General features: G+C 40.2%; 1 protein-coding gene across 2 annotated transcripts in view; it reads left to right on the top strand.

Annotated features, from left to right (window-relative positions):
• pitpnm3 (PITPNM family member 3) overlaps nucleotides 1-17,386 on the top strand; it is a 44,772-nt gene that overhangs the window by 3,752 nt on the left and 23,634 nt on the right. Inside the window, exons 2-3 of one of the 2 annotated variants that reach the window (XM_037268080.1) lie at nucleotides 2,737-2,832; nucleotides 12,209-12,316. In XM_037268080.1, coding sequence (XP_037123975.1) covers nucleotides 2,737-2,832; nucleotides 12,209-12,316 — 204 coding nt within the window. The remainder of the gene's footprint in view (nucleotides 1-2,736; nucleotides 2,833-12,208; nucleotides 12,317-17,386) is intronic. The other variant, XM_037268081.1, reaches the window with a different exon arrangement.

The raw sequence follows: 17,386 nt of genomic DNA on the forward strand, positions 1-17,386 counted from the left end.
ATGACTGTGGAATGGATGGATGATTTTTTGGACGATTGTATGTGGCTTAGTTGGATGAATGCAACTCATGGTGGTATGCATTGATGATGTGGCAGGTAAATGGATGCTTTAGATGGGTGAACTGGGTTATAGATGCAGGTTAGTGGCTACATGATTGGTTGGATGGAGGGGTGGATTTATGGTTGGATCCATCGATGTGTTGGGTGAATGGATGGACAGATGTTTGGTTAGGCAGGTAGACGCTGGGACGGATAGATTGGCTTTGGGAGGTTTGATGATTGAATGGATGGATATTGAGTAGGTGGAAAGGTACGTTGATGGATAGGTAGGTGGCTGGATGATGGCTGGATGCTAAGATAGATTGATGGGTGAGCGGGTTGATGGATGGATGGATGGATGGATGGATGGATGGATGGATGGATGGATGGATGAAGGGAAAAAGGTGCTGAGTGGCGTGAGGCTTTTCACCGCCTTCCAGCCGACTGATGCGAAACCAATCTGTGAGTCTTATGTGAAAAATAAATTAGCGGACGCATTGTTTTGTATTCCCAATTGATTGGATCAGAGAGCCCACATTTCTTTGTTCCCAGCTCTTGGGAAAATTGTGCATGAACAACCTCAAATGGCAAGAGTATTATTGTTACTGTATTTTACCCATTTTGCTCAGCAGCATATGAAGTTGTGCTTCTTATTACTTAGTAGGAATACACGGTTTAAGAGGGGACAGACGGAGAGAGAGGACTTGGGGGAGAAACAAAGAGAAAGAGGACAGAAAAAGAACCAGATGGCAAACAAGGAGTGAAGAACCAAAATCTACAGCAACACCTGTTGGAAACAAGTCAGGGACGGCCAAAGAAAAATGTAACACAAGCAGCACCTACAAAGTCAACAACCTGTTGGTTCTAGTTGAGGAATCTGTGAATAAACCTCATGAAAAGAGAACCAAAAGCATAACATGAGAACCAAGACATGTTGCTTTGAAGAGCCTTACATAAACGAGGAAGAAGAAGAAAAGAGAACCAAAGCTACAAGTTTGTGACCTTCACAGTGTTCTAGTGTCTGAGTGAACAAGCTATTGAAAGTGACAGCCGCGGTGGATAAAGACACAAACAAAACGCAAAGGCGCTAACACAACCCAACTGTAGGCTATTTGCAGCAAGGTGAATTCAGCGGATGAGCACAAAGAGTGACGTTGTCCGTTGCTGCAGTAGTGAGGACGGTTGGCATCCAGTGTAATTGCGTTCTAGTGCGTGCCAGCGTGTGCTTGTGTTATCGTGTGTGTCTGTGTGTGATAATGTCCGCCACTCGTATGACGTTTTTGGAGGGCAAATTAATGCAGTGTCCACTTCTCATCGACTGCGGCAATTGATTGTGCCGCGATGCGTTTTGATTAAATTGGAGCCTGAGCTATTAATAGCAAATTTGGGCGGCTCACCAGTCAACTCTGTCCATCGTCTACGGTTGAATTTAAAAAATTGCCTAGTAGACTTTAAGTCTCCTGTGTTTTCTTCAGAGGCCTCACTCCAGTCCTTTTGGCTTTATTTGACTCCTCCCGATGTACTCTTTTAAGAGGAAGAAGGGAACAGTCCCATGTGTAATCGTGCTGAGTCATTCTACAGCCCAGACATGATTATTCAGAAATTCAAGTGTGTTAAAGGAAAATGGGTTTTGTTAAAATAAGGTCAAACCTGAATTTTATTTGCAATATCATTATTAAAAAAAAGTAGTTAAAGGGGAAACGTTTCAATTAAATAAGACTATTATATTTTGAGGAATATATTGGAATTATACCAGAACTGCCACATTATTCAGCGTTTAATTCAGATTGCTCCATGCACTACTTTACATGTCCCACATTTTGTGAAACCAGTTGAGTATTGAATGGTTGGTGCGTCTATCTTTTCATTTGAAAGCTGAATGAGTTCCAGGCGTCAATTGAAATGTTTGCATGCATCCAGTGCACACAAATGCCGCAGGCAATCAATAAAATACACCCACTGTGTGTTATCTTTGGACAGTTGTGACCCCTTCATAACAAATGATGTTACGTGTAGTTTGGCATTTGTTTTTTTCCCCAAGCTTTTCGCACACAAATGGTGAAAAAAAAGAAACGGCACGACAGCTGGTGCTGAATATTGATTTGATTTCATTCATTTCCAACCCAAATACATTTTATTGATCCCATTTGTAATCCGCACTCAATGTTAGCCATCTTCTCAGGCATCCCGTTCCGATGATATAATTTATAATAAAACTATTTATGGCACTCAAAACACTAGCATGTCAACCCACTTTTACTATTGAAATGAATGGGAAAGCCATTAATCTGCTCTGTGTTTTTAAATATACAAAAAAAGCATGATATAACATGGTATTTTATTAAAAATGCAATACCATTAGAGAATATTAAGAATTAAATAGTTTTTGCATCATGATTTTAAATGTCAATGCCCATTGACATTGTACCACTTGTTATGCGTGTGGCTTGGCCACCTGGGGGTTGTAGAAATATGGACATACAAAATGCATGAAGAAGAGTTTTACCTCTAAGTGACTCAGTAAGCTGCAGGACAATTTGTCATTTTTCACAAAGGACTAAGAATACAGTGATCCCTCGTTTATCGTGGGAGATGCGTTTCCGAACCACCTGCAATAAAACACCTGTGTTGCTGCACCATTTTTGCTCAAATATCCATTGCTCAAAATGCGTGTGTTTGTGTTTGTGTGAACACAAAGGTTCGTCGCGGAAGCACAGCGCCACCCACTGGTGTCTGCAGAATATCGCGCAAGAATCTGTGGACAGCTCAGATGAAGAATTTTTCGACGCCCGAGGTTGGTGTTACATTTATTTCCTGATGTTGCCTTTAGCTTACGTCCTTGTCAAATGTGTGCCTAGAACGATATAGTAGTAATTAAAGCCCAAAACAATACATAGCAGTGTGCAAAATATAGCAGGGGGCAGGTGACCTCCGGCATCCACTTGAGTCGGGGGCATCCAAATCCAGTCGATTACAAGGCATCAAGTACTGAAGAGGTTGGAAGTTGGAAACAAACATGATTGATTCAAATATCAATGCCACAACGAGAAGCTGTGCACTCGCAGTTAGACATGCATTCAGTCAGCGATGCTGAAAATCTGAGCAAGGACACACAAGGTTGTTTCTGCAACTTTAAAATGTGATGCAGCAATTATTTTCCACACAATATAAGAAAAAAAAAAAGAAGTTACAAACCACTTTGATGTTCTTATGCTTGACTTTGATTTGCTGATAATCAATCATAAAATGACTTCACTTTAAATTGGCCACAAATTCAATTGATTTGAATGAATCGCTCGTTATTGGAAAACCTTAACTCACAGACTAAACAAACATCTTGAAGATTTTTTTATAATTTTGACTTCTCCCATGTTCAGCATGTGGAAAAAATGCATTGACACAGTCAGCAATTTCCTGCCAGCATTCTTCTCTTGCCTTATTTGCAGAAACAGTGCAACGTTTTGCAGTTAGAATTTTTTTTTCTATTCTTCGTAACCCTCCATGATCACAATTTGCTCCTCCTGAGTGAAATATGCGGCCCTTGAACGGTCCATTTGTTTTGTTTAATGATGCTCCAAACGCCCCCTTTTATGTGAATGTGCACAAAGCCTGGGGATGAAAGCCTGTCTTAACAAAGCTACCATCGTTGTACCAATTTTCTCAGATTGCGGTTTTAGGCCTTCTTGATCGAGATTACGCAATAAAAACCTGGCTTTGTCGAACTTCCTTTGTAGTATACTCCTCTGACTTGAACTTTTTCTGGCCAGTAATTAAAACAAAAAAGTGCCCCAGTGTGCACGTTTATCGACAGCTTTGCTAATAAACAAAAACAAAGCTAACGACATCAGTGGCATGGTTGGTAATTAAGTGCAGCGCACCACAGAGAAGGAGGATTTACTCGGCCAATAATGAAGCGGCGCTTACGCCAGCTGGAAGCAGGGAGATGCCATCCACATGGGATATTTAGCCTTCCGATGGGACATGAGTGCACCTGGAGGGTAATTGACGCTGTTAAAGTAAGACATTAATTAAAGGAGTAGATTGGAATGGATCAGTTCAGATAAATTTGAAAACTTGAGTGATTATATTCAATAAAATGGCTTGTGTATTCCCTTGACTTGAATCCATAGTAGAACGTAAAGTGTTATTATTAAAAGCTGTGGATAGGGATCGCCATATATATTTTTATCCCAACACAAAAATGATTTTTGGAACATTATTGGCATTTAGAATTGTTTTAAATAAATATATAAAAGATGTGGATAGGGATCGCCATATATATTTTTTTCCCAACACAAAAATAATTTTTGGAACATTGAAATATTTTTTTAATAAATATATAAAATATTCATTTATTATCTGAACCTCTTTATCCTCACAAGAGTCTCAGATCTGCTGTGTTCTTTTGAGATTAAAGTCAACGTTATACAAGTCATGATTTTATAACTTGTCATTTTTCTTGATAACAAAGTAGTACAATTAGAATTAAGTCTCATAGTTCATAGGTTATATTATGAGACTGGATTCTTGTAAAAAGATTTTTTTTTTTTTTTTTTTTTAAATAGATACATGTTCTTTAAAAAATAGATGTATATTGTAAAGGGTGGCCTTTTGGACTGAAAAATGATAAAGCCGATTGTAAATGTCCTGAATATACACGAAGATGGAGAAGAGTTTTTCAATTGTGAACTGTGAAACCATCATGTCAGGGCAAAGAGGCCGCATGTCAACAAGGACGTTTAAACGCTCCGATGCTTTTCATGTTTTGAGACACTTTAATGCATTTAGCCCGTAGCTCCAAAACTGATCAAAGCCAAGCTCAACATAGTGTGAAAAGCTTTGTGCTCCCGGGATAATAAATGCACTCATGCGTCGTTTCCTCAAGTGAAGATTGTCATCATAAAATCTTAACTATACAGACAATGTTTTGAGTCTTATTAATATTCCTGGCTTCTCCAACAAGTGTTTACAGATGCATAGCTTTCTCATATGAATATATTCAAAACAATTTAGTGCTCTTTAAATCTGGACCAAAGATATGTTTATTCAGTGCTCTTTCAGTAATCTTTCAAAGATAAATCTATTAATATAGAGGATTTTAAAAATATATATTTTTAAGAGTTGATTTTCTTGGGTGGGCGTTAAAATCTCGTGACAATTAAAAAAGTCATTTTTTCCCCCAATTTTTTTGTTTAGAGAAAAACCATATGGAGGTGAAGTCATGATGGTATGAGGTTAGCCTTATTCTATTTTCTATTTTTTTCTAGTTCCTAGTTTTTCTAGTTTGTAATATTACAGCAATTAAGACATTTTTTGGAAAAAAATCTTGTAGGAGAATAGTCATAAGACGAATTTTTTTTTAATCCTATGAGAAGTTCTATTTATTCAGTATGAAAGAAAAGTTCTTACACTGACATCCCCCTGTGGCCCCTGCACATGCACACACACACAGAAACACTCATACCAACATTCTCCCTTCCATCTCACTATCAGCAATATTGAAAAAAGGAGCTTCATTGTGAGAACTCCAATGAAAAACACCAAACAATAATCTAGCAAATATGAAGCCGGATAATAGCAAATGAGTAGTGATTCCTCAGAGACTGCAAGGGAAGCTCAGTATCTCTTCATAACCAAACTATGGTGCTGTACTCCAAGCGCAATGATGCGAATTAAAATTCTTAACAATTTCATGGTATCCTTCAGTATATGCATCAAATTTGGAAACAATGGGACAACATTTTTAGGACAAGTTTGTCTTTGTTGCTCAGCAAAACAGCCCCTATTGGCTGAATTGACTTGTTTTCAAAGGACTTGCGGAAATTGACATAATTGACTCTACAATGGCAGCTTTAAACCAAATTGGCTGCTGTCATTTTTGTATTTGCTTCTTGAAACCTTTTTGTTTGTTTGCTCATGATGAACCCTCTGAAATTTCCTGTTGCGCAGGCAACTGGCCTCAAGAGCTGCCTTTATTTTTAAAAGGACACCAGAAAATTGCCAACATGACTTCAAATGGATGCTTCAATCCAAAGTAGCTGCCTTGTTATCTTTACAGACATGAGCATGGTGCATGTAACACTAAACAATGTTAACACTGCATTGTACGACCATTTACGGTAAACACATACAGCAAACACATGCTCACATCGAAACATCATTTCCATGCGACAGATTTCCTTTCACGCTCAGTCTGTCAATTTGTGTCATTATGTAAATGAACGCCATCTAATTCGGATTAACAACGCAATGTCAAGGACTCGCACTGATAGACAATGTGGCGATTGAATTGGCAGCCTCGGCGGCGATTGAATTGGCAGCCTTGGTGGCGATTGAATCGGCAGCCCCGGGGGCCCTGCGGTGGCAGCCCGTCAACATACAAAATATCAGAATGAGGAATGGGTTGTACAGTTACGCGTAAATGAAACACCTCTTAAGCGATTCTATACTGCACAGGAACAGACGCCTAAGATTTGAGTGCAAAATCCATTAGAGCACACTACAGGAATGAGCTGACGCCTCACCGTGTTAGGACAAATATTGAAAATTGCGTCTCACTGAGCCGTTGATGAAGATAAGATGCTGCTGGCGGCGGCGTGAAGCTGTGAAAGAAGAGGACAATACACACCAGAGTCAGACAACTCAATGCGTGCGACCGATCTGAAATTGTATCGTGTCTTGGTCGATTTATTCTGAGGCCAAATGAATCACAATCCGCACTACAGTTTTTTGAGGGAAATTCAGCACCGAAAGCCAGTTTTTGAAATTTGGCAGACATGTCTTGTACCAACCAAATAGTCTCTTGAAAGTAAAACGAAAAATGCACAGCAAGTCTGCCATTTTGATTCAAAGTGGCCATTTTAGAATCCTTTTTGCTGTTTTAAGCAGCCCTTGGAAGGGAAACTTACAGATTTTGTTTGATTGACGTCAAATTTGAACCACAAAAGTAGTCATAGTTTACTATTTTTATATATTTTTCACCAGTTTCACTAATAACATGAAATTTGGTAGGTATGTCTGTTATGAGTAGGTGTACAAAAACATCTAGTAAAGCCATGGCCGAAAAGATTTTGGTTAGAAATGGCCATTTTCGGATGACTTCTGAACGGTCCTTCAGAGATTAAGCATCCATGACCTTTTTGTTTTTGTCAGATTATTATCAATCGAATTTGAGCCACATATTCTGACAGAGACAAAACATGTTATTGTATGTGGGTAAAGTATAACAGCGATGCTTTCTAACTCAAGAAAACACAAGACAAATAATAATTCAGTTCACAAATTTGTGGAAAAGTCATCTCTCAAAGTCAATTTAACTTAATGTGATTTTTTTTTATCCATATCTATAATAGGTAGACTTGTTAAAAAAAAGTATTGAAATCATGCTGGAAAAGACACAGGAGGGAAGTCAGTCATTGTTGGGGATTTTGATTGAACCACATATACTAGACAGATAGATGACAGTAAAGAATGACTAATTGCAGTTTTTGTTTTTGTGCGTGGGCTAACCATGGCAGTGAAACATGACGACTCCACACAATAATTCAGCTCGTGATTTTTATGCGAACCACCAAAGCCAGTTTTATTTGGAAACACGAAATCTGGTCGGCAAAACACCTCAAGGAGCTGTGCCTGAAAACACGCAAGCCATTTTGCGTTGAAGTGGCCATTTCAATACCATGTGGGCCATTTCCATGGCTCCCTGAAAAACAAATGGCTCATTTAATCTGATTGCTATTAAATGTGAACCAGGTGTCCTGGACAGATGCGGGCACAAATTGCAAGGGATTTTTTTTTGCTTGCTGAGTATGGCAGGTAAGTTTGATTTGTTACTATAAAACATGAAACTCCAATCACCTTAGCCTCACAAGGTTTTGCTGTGAAGAGATTTATTGGTGCTCCTCAATGGCAGCATATGTCTGATGTGGCAATTTCTTTCAAATTCACATACTCGCATTATGTTCTGTGTCAGGTATAGGCCTACCTCTCAACTTTAAGTTTGCTCAACTGACAAAACAAAACAAATGGTCTGAATGTCAAATACAGTAGCTAGAATATAACCTAACATGTTAATGACATACAACGAGTAAAAAAAGCAGAAAAGATTGGAGGATAGCTAAAGTTTGTGTTTTCCCGTCGTTCTCTTCTGTCTTCCATCTTGCTCTTATGTCCGATTAGATCATTCGAGGGAAACACTCAGTCAATGGAGATGTAATGTATTTGTTTTCTTGCTCATAATATTGGAAGGTTAGCCAAGAGCCTTTTTCTGCAGGTGTTTGCAGACAACACATTTGTACGCCATGTACTTTCTCCAATTTGAACACTGAAAGAGAGTCATCAAAAATGTCTGACAGTCCTTGTAGGAATAGTGTTTGTCAAGAGACTTTCATCTCTGCTATTGTCACTTCTTTTACGACACTCCTCTCAGGACGACGGTCACATCGAAATAAAAAATTTCTCGCATTTGTCAGATCTACTTTGTGACAGCATTGTAAATCTGTGAATAGAAAAAGAGGATCATTCGTAAATGTGTTTCTGAGCTCCTGCAAACTTCAACACCTTTGGGATTTATTTGCAGCTCAAGGTGTCTTTGCTTGTTTTTTCTGAGAGTGAGGTTGAATGGCGGGATGTTGTTTCTTTATTGGATTTAATTGAGGAAGTTGGTTGTTGACACCTACCGGTAAATCATTTCAGAGTGGCAAGTCCATTATGCACACCAAGTTCAGGATATGACTTTGTAGAGGTGTGTTAGTTTACTTTTTGTCATGCCGGCAAAAAGACTTTGCAGTTTCAGGTTGGGAATCTGTGTAGACTTGGTTCCAATCCACTTGGGTAAATTACTTAGAAATTCCTCAAAGTACGAGCCCTGCAATTCACCCACGACAGCCACTTTAGACCAAAGTGCCCGACTTCTTCTGCCTTTCTGGAAAGGGGTTTTGAGACGTTTCTGTGCCTCCTGTTGTGATAGGCCTGTCCACCCAATTTAGTGTCAGTCTGTGAAACTGGTATTGGGGGCTTCTTCTTTGAGTCAAGATCTGACCTTGTGGAGCTGGCCTATTAGAATTTTGAGATTTATGGCAGGTCATCTAGCCTTGCTGCTATGCTCTGTGTTGACTTTTCAAACAGCGCTTCTTGAGACATTTTTATGCGTCTGCTCATGACACACGTACTGGCTTTGAGGGCTGAATTTTCAAATACACAGAGAATTGTCATTGTTGCATATATTCAATTTAGCATCATCCATCTGTGGTTTAAATTGGTTCCAAAAGAACAAAATCTATAATAAAAATCCCAATTTGATGAATCTCTGGAAATGGCGGAAATGCTAATAAAATTTCCACGTTCAATCAAAATGGAGACCCACCCAGCCATTTCATGCATGGCTTCTGAAGCTTTTTTTTGTAGGTCTGCTTGTGAAAAACATACTAAATAATGCAAAAATGATGTGGAAATATGGTTATAAATAAAGATAATTCCAGCTCCCTAGTGGCCAACAAAAATCGCTGAGGCAAGGCCTTTATTTTTGAGGAGACGTTAACTGCTGTCATGTTGGGAGTCTAGCAAAGCCATTGGAATACTGTTTTTATGGCCGCCATAAGTGTAGCGGAGTCGTCAAAGCACCCCTTTATTTGCGTAATGACAGTTCGACTACATCATGGATATCACGGCTCCATCAATGAGGTCGTTACGTCATTGAAATGACTCTACCCAGGGGGCCCACTAAAGAGGATCTCGATGCTAGTGTACTGTGAAATCACTCAAAAATAATTCCAGAATGAAGAGACGCTGTTGTGTACAGGCCGGTTTTAGATCCTGTAATGACAATGCGTTTTTATTTGTCAGTCTTAGTTAAGAACTGTATAAATTTGTCTATTAACAATTTTGAGGGGCAAACCGATATTTGGTTATTTGCTGAAATACTTACTACCTGGGAACAGTCAAGGTGATGTGTAATGCATTGAGGAAATGAGAGTGTTCTGCTGTCTTGTCATTTCTCTGTAACCTTCACACATTAGGGGAAAGTCCTCCTATCTCATCTGACTGTGCGTCATCTGATGTCGATTGAGCCCAAAACAAAAGCTGTCACATAATTGCAACTCGTAGCCGTAAGATGAGATTCAAGTATTTCTGGAAATTCATTTAACAATCCAGCTCTCTCCCCCGTGCCCATTCACTGTGCACTGTCAACTTGAAGGATGTCTTGAATATTTTTTATTTTTTTGGCCAATCCTTGGAGGCAGTGTGCGACTAACATGCAGGGCAAGTCCCTGACTTTCCTCCTTGCTCCTCACAGCCACTTCAAAGCACTTTGCTGTATTGCCTTTCATTCCAAGGCTACTGTCAACCTCCTTGGAATGTAAAGAAATAAAATAACCTCCAACAGCAGTTTCATCGATCATGCGATCATTTGGTGGGGTCATTCATGACGGAACGCACGAAAAAGTGTCAAGGGCCTGTCTCCAGAAATGAACAGACAGTGTGCTATTATGGTGAAAGAGGCAATTTTTGACCAATTCCAAGAGGTGGTACTTTACCCACCCCCCCCCTACTCCAATGGGATTATCTATCACAAAAAGTCTCAAGGATCTGTTTGCCAAACTGAAAAGGAAGACACTTTGGGAGGACAAATGAAGGAAAAAGCAGGAACGTCTCAAGGACCCATGCCCAAAATTGGAAATTTTTGTGTATGTATACATATATGATACACATGGAATGGAGTCCGTTAGTCTCGGCATCCTGTATCAATACCTTGCCAGCGTTTTCCTTTTCTACTTTTGTCCTGTTTATTATTTGGCTTGAAGTGCATCAATGACCTTGGCTGTCCTTGTCCACATGCAAGGGCAAAGTGCCTTCATTTGTATAAAACCACAGGTAGATCAAGGTAGTATTTTACTTTCATCCATCCATCCATTTCCTATACCGCTTGTCCCCACCGGGGTCGCGGGATTGTGCTTTCAGTTAAGTGTTATTATTCAGAGTTGAGAACTTGGCTCGCTTTCTATTTTCTTTCTGTCTCTACATTTGCGCAATCTTGGCACAAAAATCATTGGGTTCAAATTAATTCCAGGCACTGCCAAATCGTCCATCTATCAGGCCTCCAGAGACTACACAAACAAGTTTATATCGATTAAAGTCCGCACAATGGACAAAAATCCATCATTTAATCCATCATGTAGATCCCAAACTCTGTTGGCAGCCAGATTGAGGCACAGGAGGAGTCCATATTGTGGATGTACTCCAACTTTGCCCCTGTCAGAAGATTGAATGAAGTGCATTTACTTTGCATTCCCTCACCGAGCAAACGCTGATCCGATATCTAGTGACAAACGGTGACCATTTGAGCCTCTGTTGCGTGATCCGAACAGATAGCACCTCGGCGTCCGTGGGCGGAAGAGTGAGAAATGAAAGAATCTGTCATTTTCTGCCCCCCATTTTATGACTCATCCGGAGCGAGCCGATGAAAACACTGACCACTCGAACTGGCTTCGCTTGTCCTTGTGCCGTAAGCCTCACAAGTGTCCAATAGACTTTAGGCAGTCATTGGCCGTGACAGCCTAACACCTTGCGTTGCAGCTGTTTTTTATTTAGCCGCCACCACAGGGGGCGCTTCCATTTCGGCTCCTACGCCAATACAATGGGACTAGCTAAAACTGGAATCAGGGATATTAGGCCATTATAGACTGCAAACAATTTCATTTCGCAATGTAGGATGTGGGCAGAGGCGTTGATAACACATAGATTTCAAATATGAATCACAACAACCATTTTATTTTATGGACGGGAAAAGATTTTTGCTTTCCTGTGAATCACTGAACTAGTACTGAGTTTTAGAAACATTATTTCTGGGAAATGCTGGAAATTTCTGTTTCATGGAATCCACCAGCTAATGTCATTGCTACTTTTTTTGAACACACTGCTGTTATTCTCGACAAAGCCGCAGAGAGAGTAAATATGACAAAAGACAAAATATCGACATGATAATGCATCCAATTACTATGCTACAGAGACAACCAACATCAAATGATATATACCACAAGGTCCAGTTATCCGATAAAGTTTTTTATGCTTGCCGGCATATTTATTGATTTTATGTTTGTTTAATGGATGTGTTTGTGTGTGTGTGTGTGTGGTTGTCCATGTATGTGTGTGGTTGTGCGTGTGCGCCCCAGCAGATGTGATGGAGGGCAAAAGTGCCATGCTGCTGGGCATGAGTCAGTGGAACTCCAACGACCTGGTGGAGCAGATTGAGACATTGGGACACATGGACCCATCTCATGGTAATCACACACAAGATACACGGTGGACTATGTCTTGCAAAACCTGAACACCAACCACCTCTATCTCGCTAAGTCCTTTTTAGGAAGTGAAGACATTGTACAGGGCGAACCCAGAATGCAGTCTAGAAAGTCTTCTGACCGATAGTCATTTAAACTAAACATTGTGGGGCCTTAATTTTTGCTACTACTTGAAACAGAGTGTATGAGACAACTGTGGGCAGCGAACCGCATGCTGCTTCACCACGTCAGACTATACCCGATTACATTGCTGCTTGGTCTTTCTTCATTCCCTGCATCTGTTTGGTACAATCCCTTCTCTTCCTGGCATGGAATGAACTGAAAAACAACTCTTGGTGTTTACTCGTAAAGAATGGTGTTATTTGTGGCTCGATGTAATGGCTCGATGTAAACTGTAAACAGAAAAATCCGAAGATATTATACAGTGCATGGCATTCTGTGCATCGGTTTTGGAAAAGAAAACTAGAAAGACAACAAAATATTGGTGTTAGGCAAACTTAATCTCAGCTATATTGCCAATAATGTTTTCCACCCTTAATGTGTTTGAATTGATTTAGCAGCCCCCCCCCCTGCAATTCATTGTTTGCTGCTGAAAATGCCAAAATGGCCTGACCTCACCGTTTCATTTGAATACCACAAGCAATATTCCAAATGTCACTGGCCTCATATTAACATGCAGCCCAGTGGTGGAGGAAAAAAAATAAAAATAAAACACAAAATGAGAACAGGGAGATGATGCTGCGACTTGATTCTTTGGTGCTTTGAAATAAAAGGAGCTTGAGCATAAGCCCAAGATGAATATAAGAAGGGTGCGGGAGGTTGGTTGGGGGGGGGCACAAATGATGACATGCAAAATATGCAATCTGTTTGAACCTTAGAGCGCTTTCTCTCTTGCTCTCGCCGTCTGTTGGCTTCAATCGCTGCTGCTAGTGGAATAATAGCTTGGAGCTATCTGAAAATGATCAAAACTGCAGCGGTATACTGTACAAGGTCTTTTGACGAACACGCCAGCTCTTGCCACATTGAAACCAAACATGGAATGGCCTCATGATCACATACATACAATTGTTTACTGGGCACTGATTGTTTCCTGAATTATCTTTTGTGTAGATTCCTTGCAAGACAGATGAATGCACCTCTCTATGCAATTTGATGTAAGGTATTAATCCCTAACAAAGCGTTCTATTGAAGAATCCTAATAAAATCCATTCAGGCAAATGTTAGCCATCCTGAGTGATGCACGCAATGTGCTGCTGACACAATGGGAAACTTTCATTTGTCCTCATACATCAGCGCAGGTTTTTATGGAGATTTATGCACAGTGTTTTTCAATAGAATACTTGAACTTGCTCTGCAGCCACAGAGGGATTTGATCAATTGCTGTGAGGAAATGCTTTGCTATTAATAATAATAATCATATTCCTATTTAAGCCTTCAAGTGTCGCTTCCAGTAACACGGCGTGGTAAATGTTAATACACAGTGCAGCTTCAATTAGTCAATTCTTCTCAATGAAATTCAGCTCAGTGAGCATCGAAGGAAATCACACCATCCTGTGTGTGTGTTTTTAATTAAGCTTCCTAACTCGGGTTAGTGTTTCAATTTAAGTTTGGTTTCAAGGTCAAGGGCTTCAAATTATTGTTTCGAGCCGGTGTAAGATTTTAAATTATTGTTTCAAGATAGGGTTAGAGTCTTAAATTAAGGTTTAATGCAGAGGCTGAGATCTTAAATAGGGATTTTGAAACCAGGGTTAGAGTTTAGTGTTTCAAAGTTGCCTTTGAAGCCAAGGTTAAGGTTTCAAATTAGAGTTTCAACGCAGGCTTTAGACTCATCTAGAAAGAAAATGTAATTACTGACCTGATTTTAATCGCTCGATTTAATCGCAATCAATTGTCTTGAAATTTTGCCAACAGCTAGTAACATTAACTATGTCTTATTTTATATGACGGTAACAGCTTGACCCTGGAGTCTTTTCATTATTTCCATTGTGAAAACATCTTCAAAACAAATTCTGCTGTAATGGTTCTGCGAAATCTCCAAATAAAAGCTAAGCGAAAACTTTCAATGAGTGAACATCAGTGGCAAACGCACCGCAGAGATCAAACAAATGTCTCCTGTGGAGATCCTCCACAAAGTGCCTCGCTCTCTCGCTCTCGCTCTCTCTCACACACACACACACACACACACACACACACACTCACACACACACACACACACACACGCACACACACTCTCACACATAGCAACAGGGGGCCACTCACCAAAGCATCAAGGACCTGTGAAGTGCCCGCTTGTCACACAAGTACTGGACTCTTTTGAGCATTGAGCGTGACCGAATGTGCAATGAACTTTTTTTTTTTGGAGACTATTTTAAGTCGTTGTTTAGTTCTCTTGTGCACTGTGGACCAATCGCATCAAAGTCATTGCATAACATGTCCATTCCCTGCATGACTGTAGAATTTGTTTTGTATCACAAATGACTTGCAAGGAACATTTTATTTTATTTTATTTATTTTTTTTACTCTCTGTGCCTTATTTCTTCTCTGTAAGGTGCCGGATATCATGAATAACTGTCAAGAGGAGTGATCACATTAATAGCTCCCAGCTGTCCATATTTTAGTCCCATCATCATTTGTGCGCGCGTAATAAGCGCTGACATTAGCCCGGGTCACATCGGAGTGCGGTGCAGGTCGGCCTCGTGGCTTTAAGGGGAAATCTACCCGCAATTAACGCCTGAAAAGTGCAGCGGGCTCGTCTCAGTCAGCGCCGCCTATTAAATCTCTGTCTATTTGTCGCTTCCTCTGAAGCCTTTATGGCTTCCTTACCTCTCCAATTATTCCTTCAGCTCCATGTTTCCCAATTGTCCCCAGCCTGTGTGCTCCCATTTATTCCGCCACTCTGCTCTTTTCGTACATTGCCACTATCGCCATTATGTCCCTCTCTGACGTCCCTTTGCACATATTTGACACTCTGTTCATTGAAACACTTGGTGGAATACCTCGGTAAAACATGATAATCTGATCAAAGTAGAGGTGGTGGTTTTTAGGTTAGGGTTTCGAATTAGGCTATTACAGGAGGTAGGGTTGTGTTTGGCATAAATTAAGGTTTGAAGCCGTCATTGGTGGTTCAAAATGGATTCCAAATTTGGGCTTCACATGATGATGATAAATCCGGGTTATGGTTTTAAATTAGGGTTTCAAATGAGGTTCGATATATTAAGGTTTAAAATTTCAAGTTAACCTTCAAAACTGCTTTCAAGGTTAGGGCTTCAATTTAGGGTTACATATTAGGGATTCAAGCCAATTCTGAGGGTTTCAAAAGTTTGAATTATTTTGAATTAAAAGTAGGACTTCTCATTACGGTGTCAAGCCAAATTTAATGTTGGAAATTTGGGGAATTAGAATTTCATGCCCACCTCAAAGTCTTAGGTTAGGGTTAGGAGCAAGGGTTAAATTCTGCAACACATTTTGGTTTTATTTTAGTGCTGGCACTGAAAAGAAAGTCTACATGCATAATTCCATTTTGCAACTGCGGAGGAAGTTGCAGCAGGAAAACTTTGAGATAAAGATAAGTGCTCCCTCACTGGCTCGCTGGCTTTCCTCACGTCTCCCGTCCTCCTGCGGCGCTCGGCTAAACATCTGCTCGCCTACACAAGATAAATGTGACACCGCGGTGGCACGAGAGACCAGAGGGGGAACAACTAAGTGAACGGCAAAAGTGCACGCTAGAAACATCACGTTCCAGGAGGCTGTTGTGAATGTGTTATTCATGCCGTTTGTGCCAAGAGGGCTCCAAGTTGGAAGGGCGGGATCAATATTTTCCCATTTCTAAACTCCTTTCATCTCAGATCCCCGAAGTCCTTATTTGTTGACTGGCTAAAAAAGGAGAATAATTTGAAAGGAGACCTCTCCAATACTCTTGAGCTTGTGTCAGGTAGTGCTCAGTTGCAATCTGACGTTGTCCAATGTGCCAAGGCACACACAAAAAAAAAAAAACTCTTCATTGACTAATGTTAACTAATCAGATAATCAGATTCAGATGAGCTTGATACCAAATCTTACAGTTTCTGCACAAATTGATCATGCTCCCACCGTCTTTCTTCAAACGTATCCGTAACTGTATTGGCCTTGTATATACTCGGTATTGGATATCAATAGCAACTCTTGCCGTATAGCACACTGAAATCCATTCGTCATGCTAATATTGACAGATGGCTGCATTATTAGTTGCAGACATTACACTCCAAGCAAATGAAGGCCTCTCATCTTGAAATAGTCCTTGTGTGAGACCCGAGAATGTTTTGCCTCCCGGGAATGCCGGAACTTTTCGCTTTCCTCCTTCCCACTCGTTCCCTCCAGCCTTTCTTCCTTCCTCTACTTTTTTTACAAGAAAGGAAAAGCTCCTCTCATTGATTTTCTGTTCGTTGTGACCAAAAATAGTGTCGCCGTGCAGCGAGCTCCCTTGAGTGCACCAGGCTAAGAATGAAGGACAAAATAAAGCCAAATAAGCATCCAATTGGAGAGGAAACAGATTGAAATGACACATTGAATAGCAGGCTTTCAATGCTTGGCTGGTTTTCTACAGAGGGGGGAAATGCATATCAACTGACCAAATAGGAGAAGCAACATCCAGTCTGCAGGTGCAATGTAGACAAATCAAGAGGCGTTAGTCTAATATCGACCACTTTCAAAAATCGACTTCCATTTGCAGAGGTGGGAGTAACTCATGTGCACGTCATGCTGTAAGTAAATGGCAAGTCTTAGCATTCAGGTGTCATGCAAATCTCAGGTTACTGTGGTAAAGGCGGGAAAATTAAGTTCAAAGTCAAGTCATACAATTCTGATAAGAAACAATATACATTAATCACAATACATTGGGACATTTGATTGTTTGGGTAAATTTCCAAGGCGAACCTAATATTGGGATTGATCATATTGTGACATCATAAAACCAAGGCGACATAAGACGGGCTGCAGTTGAGCAACAGTATCAAGTTGTACAAAATGTACGGAAACACTGAAGAGTTGGACAAAATCTTAGAAAGGGTGAAGAAA

This window comes from Syngnathus acus, chromosome 13 (genome assembly GCF_901709675.1).
Source record: "Syngnathus acus chromosome 13, fSynAcu1.2, whole genome shotgun sequence".
NCBI classification, from domain to species: Eukaryota; Metazoa; Chordata; class Actinopteri; order Syngnathiformes; family Syngnathidae; genus Syngnathus; species Syngnathus acus.